Source organism: Typopeltis vanoorti, chromosome 12 (assembly GCF_054136105.1).
Source record: "Typopeltis vanoorti isolate ZY-2024b chromosome 12, IOZ_Tvanoo_1.0, whole genome shotgun sequence".
Taxonomy (NCBI): domain Eukaryota; kingdom Metazoa; phylum Arthropoda; class Arachnida; order Uropygi; family Thelyphonidae; genus Typopeltis; species Typopeltis vanoorti.
The window spans coordinates 320,265-336,472 of record NC_143560.1 but is presented as its reverse complement, the minus strand read 5'-3'; the positions used below and the strand labels follow the sequence as shown (position 1 = coordinate 336,472).

Below are 16,208 nucleotides of genomic sequence, written 5' to 3'. Positions count from 1 at the left end.
ATTGAGATATCTGATCATTGATTTTAACTTTAATACTTTATTCACCCTTGTTGTGTTGACGTGTTCTTACTTCATTTTTATAACTTTATAGAAGTTATATAAATTTATATAAATTTATAGAATATATTATAACTTTATAATTCACCAGTGCTATTTTTTAAAGTAATTAATAACATTTATGTTAAGCGAACAAAAACTAAAGCATTTACCCTTAGCAGGTAAAAAATAGCAACGACAGACTTGATAGTTGATTTTAAATCTCCAGGATACCGTTCAGCAGCAATTTCGTACATGCGATCATCGTCGATAAATCGTCCAAAAAAGGAAATCATCTGAGAGTTAGTAAAAGGAGCCCCTTTCTTCGTACTGTTACGTAAAAGTCCCTATAAAACAAAAATAAAAATTACTGCTTTACAGTTTGAAACTATCGAATTCGATATTTGAAATTCAACAATTTTATTTTAAGATACTTGTTGCTGCTTTTATATCTTAAAAAATATTTTGAAGTGTTTTCATTGGCTAAGATTACAGTCTCAGATTGTGGGGTCCACTTTCTCAGATACTTCGTACCTATATATTTGCCAGCCTGTTGGACAGAGTTGATATTGGCTATACCCATCGACCAAAAAGTAATGGGTTCGAATTATTCTACGATTATGGAGATGATTGTGAATGTGCTGAGGTGGGAGATGAATTTCATCCCCGCTGTGCGACCCCCACTCCCCTTATTAGAATCCTGAAATGGCTTAAAAGTGTTCCATGTTTGGTCTTTAGAGCAGTAATTTCACACTTAGATCACCAATGGAAATGATTTACAACCTTTTTTTAGTGGGATTAACATGAAAATAACTGTTTGGTTATTTTATTTTTTAGCCGCCAAACATTCTTTTAACGTGAAGCTATGAAACGCAAAATCAAGCAATTTGAAAACAAAAACAAATTTCCTTGGCACAATAAAAGTCTCAGAAATATTGTTCTTATGTCAAGATGAAAGCAGAATTAAATTATAGCTGCTCTATCCGTCAAGAGCATTGTTTTTCAATAGCATTCCCCATAGTCGTCAAAATATCATTATTTTGTCATAGCACTTAGTAATGAATGTCTCCAGGCAGGACGAAAAAATCGTTGGTGATTTGACCAAATCGTCTATTCCATTATTAATTACCGATTTCTCATTTTGACTGAGGAAAGTAGTTGAACACACAAAAGTGAATCTCTCAGAATGCTTAGTTGTTCCTTTTCTGCGTTTCTTCATCCTGACACAGTCCAACTAGAGAATACATGCAGCTGACAGACATCGTAATGCACATAAGTAATTAGATTCTGTGAAGCCAAGTGACTTGGCTATATATATATATATAGAATTAGATTGTTTTATTAGACCGACCAACTCGCCTTCAACTGAAAAGTTCTAAGAAGAGTTCTTTACATCCCAGACGAAGAAGCCAAGTCTCTTCCAGAAACGTGCATAAATCTTGGAGGCTTGCAGGCTCTATACATAAAATAGAATCCATATTTCCACTCGACTACCTATTTCTTATTCATAATCAAGCAGTGGTAAACCTTTGCGTAACTAACTAGATGCCCCGACCACTCAGCGCTTTCCTATAGAAACACAGTTACCTGGAGCCCACACTAGTGCCAGCTTCCAACTTTACTCTTCCAGTGGACACACAAGAAAGAGAGACTTTGACCAGAACACTCACATCATAAAAGTGGCCTTTTTTATATCATGATGTGTGTCATAATCGTATTCTTCGTAATTGGAAACAGAATAATTTGTTTTCCCACGATGTCATCTCTAATTTCAGAAATCTCGAGATTTTGAAGTACTACGAATATCAAAGAAGAATGGAAAAATATTTTTTATACTTTCTGCCAGATTTCAGTACTTAATGTGATACTTGGTTCATATAAACTGTTTCCTTAAAAAGGGTTCATAAGGAATTGTGTATAAATCTTCGAACTGGATGAATAGCCACAATTCAAACTGAGTCTCCAATCCTTGCAACATTTGTCACGACACACACACACACACACACACACATACCTACGATGGTGGTCTGATATATATATATATATATATATCGAAAATAGAAATACAGCAACCCCTCGATTAATGCTCTCCAATCGGTGCGTTCGATTAGTGCGTCCTTTTTTTCGATATCCAAATTCGATTAGCCTCTAAAATTCGATTAATGCGCCTATATGCATCTTAAAAATAAATGTTTCAGATTTTAAAAATTTTCGATCTGTACATTTTTTATGGCCAACTATTTTAAAAAAATCACTCACCAGGATGAAATAATTTAGTTTCCGATTTGAAACATTTTACAGAGTTATTTTTAACGGCATACTACACTATTTCCATGTACACTAGGTTCCAAATTTACCGCCAAAATTAATGTCGTCTGCTTTACATAACATTTTGCTGATCATATCTCGTGCAATTTTTTTCCATAACTTTTTATTTTAAATTATTTTCCTAACCTTTCATCATGAGTAAAAAAATTAGTGAGCAAAAAATAGAAGTGTGAAAATAATTCGAAAAGTAAAGTAAAGGAAGAAAAACTTGAAATAATGAAGAAAAATGAACAAGGCGAGTCCAGAGCAAAGATAGGACAAGAACACAAAAATAGGTGAATCAACTGCTGAATACAAAGAGAAAGGTAAGGCTGCTTCAAGTTCATCGTGCATGCACTCGAAATCAAAGTATTATAATGATTGAATTAGAGAGACTTCTTTTTACATGGATCGAAGATTGTAACCAAAAACGGATCCCGCTAAACACTGGCCTTATTAAATCAAAAGCATTGTCTCTTTGCAACCTAGAAAGAAAGGGCTATCAATGATGGAAAAGAAGAGGAATTCCACGCTAGTGCTGGGTAATTTGAGCGTTTCAAAAAGAGAAATAGCCTACATAATGTTCTAATCGCAGGCGAAGCTGCAAGTGCAGAAAAGGAGATATCCAGAGATTTTGAAGAAAATTGTGTAAGAAGGGGACTATTGTGATCAACAAATATTTAATATTGATGAAACCGGCCTTTTTTTTTGGAAGCGAATGCCTTCCAAGACTTTTCTAGTTAAATCAGAGAAATCTCAGCCTGGTTATAAAGTCAAAAAGTCGAATGAAATTACTGCTAGCAATAGGCGAACCGTTTGGAAGTACATTCTTCCACATTGTGCAAATGATTTTAGTGTTCTTTCAAATGAATCTAGGTTAATTAAATCTCATTCTGAGATGTTGGCTGATTCTGACCTGCTAAAGTTAGATTCACAGCGGGAAGATTCCGAAGAATATGAAGAAAATTTAATCACTGACAAGCCCAAAGAGGTTTCACAGAAACAATTTGAAAATAGTTTTCGTACAATCAAAGTTTTTAAGCACAAGTGCCTAGAGACTGACACTGGTGAAGAGAGAAGCAGTAAAATTTGCAGAAGAGGCAATAGGGCCATATTTTTTGTATGAAAAAAAGAAATAGAATGTCCGCCAAACTACGTTAGCTCAATTCTTTGTTAAGAAGCAGAATAATGAATTTATATTCTGAATATGTTTTATTGTCTTTCAGCTTCATGGTTTTCCTTTTATTAGGCCCTGAGACATACCCTAATTCTTTCATAAAAAGAAATACGGGCCAAAAAAAAAAAAAAAAAAATCCGAGGAACGAATTCTACATTTTTCCATAGGTTATTATATTCAATTAATGCGTTTTCGATTAATGCGCCAGTTTTAAAGAACGCATCATTAGACGCATTAATCAAGGGATTACTGGGTATTGAAATATGTTATTTTATTTTATTTATTTATTTTTTAAATTAAGAAATAGTACAATTAAAATCAAAATAAAATTACACCTAAATGGCTACAAATAACAAGAACAGAAAGAAAATTTAACATTTGTTTATAAAACTTGATTATTAAATGACACAAATATGCAATGGCCGTGTGAACAAAGAATTAACCAGTAGTTATATAAAATAAAATGAAATGAAGAAATAAAAATATAAAAAACGATACTAAATACATCAGCAAATGAAAGCTTAGGAAAGAACAAAAAATTCAATAAAAATAAAAAACTGAAGATATGGGACGATACAAGCAAATAAATAATCAAAAAGAAAATATCATAAATGGTTAAGCAGTAAAAGAGACGTCAGAAAAAAACACTGAGAATCATGGAATACATTTGTTTCTAATTAAAACATGATTTATATAAAATAAGACTCAATGAATATATGATTTTGAAACATTTAACTGCAGATACTAAAGAAAACATAAAATTAAACACCGAATTGAAATGAGAACAATTTTTAAATTTCTACACAGAATTATGGACAGACAGATACTTTAAAAAAGATAACTGGCAAACATTTAATGAAAATGAAAAGGAAATAACTAAATTAGAATTAGAAACCAGTCTGAAAGAACAAGAAATGGAAAATCACATGGAGAAGATAAGTTAGGTTCAGAATTATGTATAAGTATGCAGGAAGAAGGTTCAAAGAAAGACTACTATTCTTTTAAAATAAATTCTATTCAACTAGTAACCCCCCAGTAGAATAGGAAAAAAGCAAGTGTGATTCCTTTCTTTAAAAAAGCTAGTAGAGATGATCCTAAAAATTATAAAAGTAAAAGTATACTAAATTCCTGTTACAAAATATATAGCAGAATCTTAAATAGAAAACTAATGAAATATTCCGAAAACTTTATTTTAGAAGTACAGAATGGATTTAGAAAAGGACGATCATGTATCGACCCGGCCTTTTGCCTAAAATTAATAACAGAGAAAAGAAGAGAATACAATTTAGAAACGCATATTGCATTTATTGACTTTGATAAAGCATTTGATAAAGTTAAAAGAAGCATTTTATTTAACATATTAAATGAAAGACAATTTCCAAATAATATACTAAAAGCTATCACAAGTATATATGAAAATAATCAAATACACATAAGATTAAATCACGAGCTATCATATACGAGAGAGATAAACCAAGGGGTCCGACAGGGATGTCCCCTCTCAGCAACTCTTTTTAATATCTACTTAAATGAAATAATAATAAAATGGAGTAAAAATTTCCATCAAGGTATTAAACTTTGTCCTACTGTGGACTTAAACACTCTCCTTTTTGCCGATGTCCAAATCATAATAATTACACATTCTGAAGGTAACTTACAGAAAGACATGTTAAATTTAAATGAGAAAGCCAAAGATTATGGAATGATAATATGAACAGAAAAATCAAAAACTACGGCCTTTAAAGCACAGATCCAGTAAGAACTAAAACAATAATAGATAACAAGATTTTAAAACAGGTGAATTCATTTAATTACATAGGATGTATGATTTCATATGAAAATGAAAAAGATATCATAAAAATTGCAAAATATTAAAAAAAAAACACGTGTGATTTACTCTATATTTAAACCAAACCTAGTTCAAAAACAAACCCGACTAAAAGTATACAATACATTAGCCCTACCAGTGTTAATGACGTTGAATAGCGAAATCTGATCAATAAAACAAAAAGACAGACAAAGATTAATAACAGCAGAAATGAAGTTTATGGGATAAACTGCAAAGTATACTCTATTTGATCAAAAAGAAACGAAGAAATTATGAAAGAATTAAACCAAGAACCAGTAATAGAAAAAATTTAAAATATAAACATAAATCGATGGAACACTTGCTTTGGTAATCTTTCTGTTTTCATTCTTTGAACGTGTAAGAAAACCAGGACGTCCTCTTAAACGATTCAACGATGACTTATAAGACCGGAACAGGCCACGCTAGGTCTAAATCCTTGACAAGCATGATGATGATGATGATGATAATTGTTTTTTTTTTTTTGAGACCCCTAATATGCATGCAGAATAGGTGAGATTGCTATTTATTACCATCTGGCCTTTCATGAAAGGTGGAGATAAGGATTGCATTTTGTTGGAATTTTCATATTCATGTCTACATAAGTGAATAATACTGAAAAACTGTAAAGAAATCTTTCATTCTAAATTAATAGGAATCAGAGCAATCCCCCAATGGATTGTTCTGATTCCTAGTTTGCCATATGAGTGCAAAAACAAAAAATAAAATAATTCATGAGCGCAATCATCGGTGTAGTGTACTACATCAGTTATTTACTATAATAAATTATACCGATCTTGCTCACACTAATTTAACAAACATTTGGTAACTGAATCAGATCGCTTTAGTTATGATGTTCAAAATAAATATTGAATTTGCTAAACGTAAACGTTTGAATAAATTAAACATCGAGAAGACATTAAAATAGATTTCAATTACAGGGACATATTTTAATGCATAACTTGAATAGATGTCGATTTATTCAATTTTGTTAGCAGCTCTAATCAATGGTTTCATTTATACTTCTTTTCAAATAATGTTTAATGCACACTGCAACAAACACATGAACACAAAATTTCAATTTAACTAATTTTATTAATCGTCTATGCTAATTTAATGCGTTTAAGAGTATGAATATGGATCCCACCACCAGCTCCATTCCCGTAACCACCTCGAACTACCAGTCAAAGGCAGTGATTTAGCAAGATGAATCGCCTCTCTCCTCTTCAGCAATGGCAACCAACTTCGGGGTTTCCCACAGTTGAAGAAAATCGCCTTTAATCTTAGGGATAAGCAACCATCTTCTCTCTCTGACTCACTGAATGAGTTGGTAACGATTTCTAATTAAGTTTTTATGACACTCTTAACTAGAACCGCCAAACCACCCCCAATTCGTCTGGAACAAGTGTCTTTTGCCTCCATATCGACATCACATTCTACAATCATTCTCATAGACATGTGTTTATAGCTTAGAGATCTTCTTCAAGGAGCTTTGCTACCCAGTCACAGTGAATCTAAAATTCTCCATTTCTTTGCAACATTAATTGTTTAATCCCACTCATTTAGCTACTGCTTTTGTTCTAAAACGAATATTCAGGTAAATGCCCAAAATAAAATCACTTTGAATATCAAGAAACGGAATATGTTTGGTAACAGGTAACGATGTATTAATGTTGTATTAAACAACGCTGCTTTCCGACTCTTACGTCTGACGTCAAATCTTAACAGTTTTACATTTACAGTTCCAAATCAAGTCCTCAGAAAGCTGAGTTATCAGTAGTCTGTTGAAAGGAGAAATATGGCAGTTGAATCAAATGCAAGAGTGAATGAAGAAATACTTCTCGTTTCGTATATAAACAAAAATGCATTTTGAAATATATTGTTATCTTCTCAGAGGGTGTACACACAACATATTTAAAAAGCAACTCATGATTTGTTAAGTCCTGCTAGAGTGAAAAAAAGATAAGTAAAACGTAATTCTTTATTATGTAATTAATATTTTATTTTTTTATTTCATATATTTAAAACATTGAACTGTCTGCTATTTGCGTACCACGAATGCTTTTTCGTCTTACTAACACGAAAAATACGCAGTGGCTGAGAAATGCTGTCCCGAGGCAGGCAGCAACCTAACAAAATATTACTATAAATAAAACTGGAACAGTAAATATTTCTCTCTGTGTCCTCTATCCAGTTTCATAAGCAGTATACAGCATCAGAATATCAAGCTTCCTGAATCTGAATTATCATAATCGCTTCCAACAAGGAGCTGACATGACGCAGAATATCAGAATCGTATACTGCCTAAACGTGAAATCTTGAAATGTTTGTTATCATATTGACTTTAGTGTTTTTTTTTTAATTCGCTTATTTAAGAATCATAGTAGCTGATACTTGCGTAGATTCCTTCCCTACAATTTCTACTGATCCTTGTTAACGGAATAGATGAAAATGCTTTATGTTTTCGTGTTGGAATATGTGTTATTGTAGCCAACAGCTGATAATTGTTTAACAGAGAAATTGCAAAAGAAAATATATTTGCATTTAAATGTCACTGTAATAGGTGTTGACAAATCAGTGTTAATTTTCAAATATTTTGTTTGTTCAACGTCCGAACGGATAAATATATATTAATTAATCGCGAAACTTAAAATCGAGGGCGAGTCATATCTGGCGTTGCTAGCTATTTTCTTGGACAGCAACGTTCATTTCTAAGGATTGTTACTTTAGTGAGTTAATGCGAAGCGTTGAGTATTAGTAAAAGTGGGTGTTAAATCGATACAACCGTGCTTTCTTGTGTGCCCCTGCTCAGGCACTTTAATGTGACATCAACATTTCCTTTAATTTATCTTCTGATTTCATCCCATTGAATATTACGATTACATTTTCTGGTAAAAATGTATTCATAATATTTGGTCCAACAAACAATCGGAGACAATAAAATTGTTATCCCTACTATCGCGATTATCCTGTATTTCTCTATAAGCATGGGTTCTCTTTGTTTGCACAAAAATTTCCAAAGAAATTTGTTTGCACAGCAAACAAATTTCTTTGGAAATTTAGTAAAATAAAACTAAATATGAAAGAACTAATAACTGTGAAACGCCCTCACGTATAACATTCAGTCAACTGTTTAAAGTACTCGCTCAAATTCTCTCGATTTATTTCATTTAACTGTTTAACTTTAACTTATTTAACTTATTACAATTAAATCACCAAGTTAATACAATATTTTATACTTTTCAATTTTATTGCACATATTTTAATAAACTAGATATTTTAATAAGTGGTACTTAAATTTTTCAATTTCGGTTTTGGTGGCATAAATATTAAAAAAAATGTTGAGAACCGCTCCTTATTGACTTTGTCTTAATACGATCTGCCACGTTAAAATTATTGGGCTACTATACACCAACAAAGCGCTTTATTCTATAATTCGATAAGACAAAAGCGAGTAAGAGAGCGATTCCTTCTTGCTTTATATCAATAACTGGAGGAAGAGTTTCCACTTAAAATAGAGATTTTATTGTTTAATCACAACTAGCAGCAAAGTACAATTAGAAGAAGCGGCAGACGTTCAGAGGCTGCACCTCAGAAATTTTGTGTGCATACTTTACGTGCATTTCTCTTCATTAGATAAAAACCTTTTAAATGCTTTTTAAAAATTCTAATTTTAAAGTTAGTTAATTTTAAAGATAATATTTTTTTGAAACACATACCTCTACAACGTTAAAAAACGTATGACGAAACGCAACGGCACCTAGTTTTACAAAATAAGGAGTTTTGGGAACGTTTGCGTTGTCTCTTTTTTTCCATTCTTTCCTCTGAAAAGAACTACAAAAATTGAAGAAACGAAACTAGGAAATAAAAATAACTATTTTGAATAACATCACTCTGTTCAGTTATATATTGTTAAATTTTTCTTTAAAAAAAAGAAAATATATTTTCAAAATCCGATATTTATTATTATTTAGAGATGCATCTGTGGTAGAATTTAATAACTTACTAAAACAGCAATACTTTACCGCTACAACTTCAACAGCGTATAAACCTTTATTTTGTTAGGAAATCATTTACAGCTTTCATCCCATACAAACCACATGTGCATATACTAGCATTCAATGTTCGAAATGTTCCCCTTTTGCCGTCACACATACCGGAAGTCTGTGAGGCCACATATTAATGGCGACATGCACAACATCCCAGAGAAGCTGCCACTGCTCCCTCCGAATCCACTTTCAGGCTGGCGATGCTGGGGTGTTGTTTCTTGCAGGCTACTCTCTCAAGCCGTGACCACAATTTGAAGTCCGACGGATTCAGATCGGACTTCCAGATGGCCAATCAGATGGGAATATGTAGTCAGGCACATTCGCCTCCAAAAAGTGTTGTGTGGTCCTCGCCTTGTTTGCAGGGCGTGAGTTCTGTTGGAAAGTCCACTGCCTACTGTGGATTTCCAACTTTACTGTGATTTAGGGACCGTAGCACAGGTTCCAGCACGGACCCCTTTGACCCCTTTCTCACAGAAGTGCAACTTGGATACGCCCTAATACGTCATCCCTCCGTCAAACCATCACTGATATGGAGATGATGACCTCTCCGAAGTGATATGGGTGCTAATGTACGTGTTATGCGGCCATCCAATCGTTTTGGCACGTGAACGACTTTTCAATGGTGAAAATCTCATCTTTGAAGAGGATATCTCTGTGTCTGTTGTTCAGGTATACCGACGGAGAAGTGTCTTTTTTTAATCACCTTCTTGGCACCACAACTTATACGGTAGAGGGTGATTAAAAAAAGACACTTCTCCGTGACATCGTTCTCTGAGAAACGTTCATCTCTCACGATATCACTTTCTGCGTTCTCACAGGATTACGGTGGAGGAATGCCTTCACAGAACTCACAAGCTGTTGCGTCCTAACACTGCATGGTCGACCTGTTCTTAGGCGGTCAGGTATATCATTATATCGGTTAATAGACCTATAAACAAACATCCTACTGATCCCGCGTATTTTTAGTGTTGAAAGTAACAGGCGGCTGCATTCCAACCTTGTGAAGTGCTGTCACAGCTACATGGTTTTTATGTTCTCCCCACTGCATGTTTACCCGTAAAGCTAGACTTCTCTATCTAATTATAAACATGGGAATATTAACTGCGCACAGTATGCCACTAACGGAATCGGGATCGCATAATTCTGTGGGCGTGAGGAAGTTGTAACAGTATTTATGGCGAGACTGTGTATTACTGAAAATTATGATGCTCTTAAAATGTTAACAATATGAAAGAGAGAGGTAAGCTATTTTTGGAACAGATCGGACTCTTTTTTTAAACGACTAGGCTAAAACATTGGAATTGAATAAGTTTTAAAAATTATATTAATTAACATACTTGAGTGTTGAAAGTAAGAATGGTAAAGCTTGACTAAAGAAGGTTTGAGAGTATTGGGAAGAAATTTATTTTGCCATGAAGGAGAAGAGTAAATGAGGTCTTTTTGTATTTATAACACATTCGGTGGTTTTTATTGCTAGCGATTCAGAACACGGTAATTTGAATTCATTTTCATAGATCGCTAAAATTGATGACGAAATTGAGAGGGTTATCAGTAGAATGTTTTGTTTACCGGACATATAAATTGCAATACGTTTTTTGTAAAAGTTACAAATATTTTAAGAATCTAGTTAAGCAATTAAATGTAGAGTGCTTACGTAAAACTATGCGGAGAGACATTCCAGTATGGAATATGTCCATTCCGAACTGCGATACCCCTCTCACCATGCTCAGCACCAAGCGATTCAGGAATTTGTGAGGCAAACGTGCCCACTTCTCTTTCAGAGTAAGGCCTTGTTTGTTTATGGAGGGGAATTTCGAGCAGCAGTGCGTCTCCCTATTGCGTCCCGAACGTTCTATGGAGTTGAGATCTCTGGAGAGTGCTGGCCACTGGATTCAATTAAAATCCTCGGTCTCCAGAAGTATCTCCACTGCTCATGTACGATGCGATGTGGAATTGTCATCCATAAAAATTAGTTTTGAATTCTTCGCCTACAATACCACGGAACAATCGAACACGACGCTGAAGAACTTCGTTGCAATATCGTTATCAGTCATAGTCCCTTTTTCCAGCACTCGAAACACTGTGCGTCCATTAAGCATAATGCATCCCCACACCATGATCCCAGCACCATCGTATCTATTCCTTTCAAGAACATTCTCGCTATGGTAAGCAGTGCTACTTTTACACCGAGTCAAATGTCGTCTGGAATCGGAGGAAAGACTAAAACTATTCTCACCTGTAAAGAGTATATTAGCCTATTGGTGTGTTGTCCAATTTGTATGGATACATTATCACTGAAAACGTGTTCTACGATGAGCTGTGGATAAAGAGACGCAGACTACGGGTCTTCGGGTGTATAGGCCTACTTGTCGCAGATCTCGTGCCACAGTTTATCGAGATATCCGCGAATGCTTGAATGGAGCCAACTTGCAAGCTGACCAACCGCGGTGCGTCGATTACGTTTTACTGTTGTGACCAAAAATCCGTCTTCATGATGCATGGGAGAGCGAGGCGATCTCTTAGCAAACGTCTGGAGCACATTCCATTGGTTTGAAACGCTACCCAGAGCCTGTATTACAACGCTATGTAAGATTTCAAACTCTGACAATATCAGTAATTCTGCGGTAAATAGTAAGCAATAAAGCTTTCCAATAATACTTCCCTGCGTGAAATCATCTAGATAATGTCTTTGACACATTACAAGACATCCAAGTTTGCAACTTTATTCCTTCACGAAAAGGGCTTCCATCAAACATCATTCGCTTAGCGCAGCCTTTTAACTTTTATCCTGTTCAGTGCTACCACGTGATCCCTTTACGCAATTCGAAAATTTGAATGTTATCCGCTTTTTACTCGAAATTGTCAGTTATCCAAATTGCCACAAGCTGATTAGTCTGAATTTGCTGTTGTAATATTCAGAAATAGTGTTCATGCTTAGGTTTTGGGCACCAGTTGTAATTAAATATTGGTTCAGAGTCCTGTTTCTTCAGCAGTGATTCCGAACAACAATTTTGTTCGGGCTTGGCAGTTCAGCCACAGATAAACCAGTCAGTGTAAATATATACAATAATTTTTACACGAACATAAGGTTAGTAATTACTTTGAACTCGTATTATTTTCCCTTACAGATATCAGCAGGCTAAATGTTTTATGAATCTATAAGTAGATATAATTACATAAAATAGTTATCAAGTCCTCACCTCAAAAGATACCGGGAATAGGGAAAAGGAAAGGGTTATTCCAAAGGGACTCCTGGCACCAGGCATCACTTCCCTAATAATAAAAAATGAATGCATTGATTAATATTCTCAGTCGAAGTGACATTTTTACAATTTTGTTTTCTTTATTTAAGGGGGAATGAAACTGTAGCATTGATGGAGTTCATTCGCTCCAAAATTATCGGAATAAGTGAGACTATAGGTTCGATGAGGATGTCATTTTGACATCAACAGATATGGAGGGACGTAGTTTTTTCATGATGATAGACAAGGCAGAAAGCGAGAAGGAGTGCTGATGACGATAGCAGATGAGATGTGACCATCTAAAGTGGAGATACAAAGAGAAAGCATTGACTGGTTTGAAGCAGTATGGTGTGAAATGAAGGCGGACAAGATGAAATGTTTAGCAGGGTGTGGTTATAGACCTAGTAATGTGGAGAGCGATGAAAAGGAAATGCAAAGGAAGGTGATCTGGCTGAAAAGCTAATTATCATAATTGAAATCGTTGGGGACAATTTCAGTTATGGTGGTATACATTGGAATGAAGAGACAATCTAGAACCAAACAGAATGAATTTCTTGAGGAACAACTATCTTGGACAGTACGTAACAGAGAGTATACTAGGATCGAGGAATCTTTGATTTGGTTATCTACGTAATCAGATCATGTTATTGTAAATGAAGTGTCAAACCTTTCCCCAGTTGACGAAAGTGACCATGAAGGGTTTGGGTGGTGTCCAGCCATATCAGGACTTCTGTGAGAAGGGTTACATGTGGATCTATAAGGCGGGTGATTACGACAGACTCAGGAGGAAGCTTGACACGATATCATGGAATGAGTAATTGAATGGGAAGGAAATCAATGCTGCTTGGTCAAGAACTATCCGACAGAGGAAATGACAGAGTGTATTCCAAGGGTCAGAAAATTAAATAAGGTAAGTGCAAAATGGATGACCGAATAGGTGATGCATGCATGGGAGTACAGAAAACCTAGGTGAGTGACTGGCTTGGTAAGAGTAGCAAAAATGTGGCATGAGGAGAATTTGGCAAATGAAGCCAAAAGAAATCGTAGGGAGGCTTTTCGTTATGTGGCCTGTAGAAGAAAGAATGAAAGAATGATATGGAAGGTTGATGTTGGTCAGTGATAATGGTAGAATGAAAGGAGGAAGTGCTATTGATGGTAAGTGAGCAGGAGGTATATGAGAAATTGGGTAAACCTGATATCCTTAAGGTTGCAAGACTTGAAGATATATAACAACGTGTCTTGGGGAAATGTTCCAGGGAGTTCACAACAACTTTAACTTACCTCTTTAACATGAGACATAGAATGCAAAGGAGTGGAAAGATGAAAAAATTGTTCTCCGTCATAAACGGGTGATAAGACCATGATTTCAAATTATGAAGCCAATCTGTTTCTGCCGTTGCAGTTAAGCTATTAGAGAGGCCAGTGAGAACAAAGGTTCAGAACTGGATTGAAAGCAGCAGAATTCTCCGTGATCGACAGCATGGATTTGCTAAAAGAAGATCGTATTTTTGTAATCTGCTTACTTATTTCGATAAAGGAGATTGTAATTTAATGCAGTATATTTAGATGTTTCAAAAGCCTTCTCTAGATTGCCACAAGCTGATAATTAAATATGGAACAGATGCGAGTGGATATTAGGTTAGTAAGTAGGATAGGAGACTTGCTGGATGATAGGCATCAGCGAGTTGTATATATGAGAGAGCGATATCCCGGGAGAGGACAGTCACTAGTAGTGTGTCCCAGGGGCCTATTTGGAGCGTTGTCGTTTAATTTATATATAAATGACACTGGCAAGGACTTTAATGGTGATACACAATTGTTTGTAAATGATGCAGAGTTGGGAGAGCTATGAGAAGTAAAAAGGATGTTTTACTTCTCATAGCTCTCGATGTGGGGTTGCCGGCTCAATGTAGCAAAGTGAAAGGTTTTGAAATTCGGGAAGCATAGATGAGATTCAGAGTATAAGATTGGTGGTGATATCTTAGAGGAGAATGAAGAGATGAAATATATGGGGGTTATGATGGACAGGGATCTAAAATTGCGGGTCAGTTTGCTAAAATTATGAGGGGCAGCACGGCGGATTATACCCATCGTGCGGAGAATACTGACATATAAGTGTGGATATCATGATTCCATTGTACGTCGATTTGATCAGACTGCATAGAGTACTGTACACAGATTTGGTTGCTGAAATTCATAAGGATGAAGAATTGTTGGAGAGAGTTCGGAGATCACTGAATAAGTTAGTTTCTGTTGTCTGGAATGTTCAGTATAAGTACATGTTGAGAGAATGCAAATTGCAGAGCCTAGTGGATAGAAGGATGGGGGAGGAGGCTGGGATATAATCGAGACATATATATTTTGTGGTGAGGGGTAATTACTGGAGAAATGTGGATGCGATATTTCATCATATGGCCATATAATTCACGGATTAGACGTAGCATTCAGATTTTGTAATATCCTAAACACCTGATGATCACCTGTCTGATCAGCCCCTATAATATCGATCACTACATTGCCTCCGACTGGATGCTGTGGAGGTGATCACTCAATCAGAAATTCAGCCATTTTGTCTTGTTCTATCAGTTTATCACTGAATTCATTAAATACATCCTTTTGTAATTAATTTTCCTTTTAGTGGCCATTTAGCGAAAGAACTCTTTGGGCTGCTCGGTCAGCTCATTTCCTCATATAATTGATTTTCCTCTGATTTTGCCATCTTGCATTCTGGTCGCTCTTCTTCAACGTACTTTGTAGTGTTCATGAGTTTGCTGGTCAGATTTCACTTTACATCCCCTCATAACACTTTCATATACAGTATACTTATATTTTTGGCAGCACCTGCTTAATAATGCTACATATGACTCCCACTTGATTTATTCTCCTAATGTTGATCATGCACTGCTTACCTCAAAAACTCCTTAACATTCTGTTGACTAATATTCTTTACTACTAATATTATTCTGTTGCAGGTTTTAATGCTATGACAAAGCCGCTTTTCTAATTTTGTCACGACCACCATCTGCAGTTATAATTATGCCACTTCTTAACAGAACATTTAAAATTCTGAATTCAGAGCTAATTCTCATGCAAAGGCAATACTGCTGGCGAGTATTATTAGGAAAAGATTAAGGAGAAGTAAGACCAGCCAAGAAGTTTTGCGTGAAATCAAATTGAACCAAATATGGAAGAAGACTAACAAAGGAAAAAAGATGAAATTCCTGGGACACATACGGAGACCTAAAATTGATGTAAACATATTAGAATGGAAGCTGAGGCATACGTTTTTAATGGAGGTGTTCATATTAAGGGGAAGAGATTAAAAGCTGCTAAGAAAGAATGCTGTATCAGAGAGAGACCTGAAAGAGTGAACTGTCCATAGCGACGGGGATTGTTCCTTAGAATGAGAATTCGTCTCCTTTGCTGATTACGCTTCCTGTACTCATCGAAGTATTTTGCCAATGTATACCAATTACATCTTCCTTTGAAGATGTAATTGGTATACATTGGAATACATTGGTATACATTTTACGTGGTAATGTTTATCTCAC

The 16,208-nt window shown here is 35.2% G+C and overlaps 1 protein-coding gene across 3 annotated transcripts in view; it reads right to left on the bottom strand.

Moving 5' to 3' along the window:
* The window catches only part of LOC150100538 (uncharacterized), a 198,564-nt gene that overhangs the window by 149,494 nt on the left and 32,862 nt on the right, over positions 1–16,208 (bottom strand). For all 3 annotated transcript variants that reach the window (XM_090401331.1, XM_090401333.1, XM_090401332.1), the window contains 3 exons: positions 12,616–12,688; positions 9,086–9,190; positions 210–383 (listed from right to left, as the gene is read on the bottom strand). In XM_090401331.1, coding sequence (XP_090257457.1) covers positions 210–383; positions 9,086–9,190; positions 12,616–12,688 — 352 coding nt within the window. The remainder of the gene's footprint in view (positions 1–209; positions 384–9,085; positions 9,191–12,615; positions 12,689–16,208) is intronic.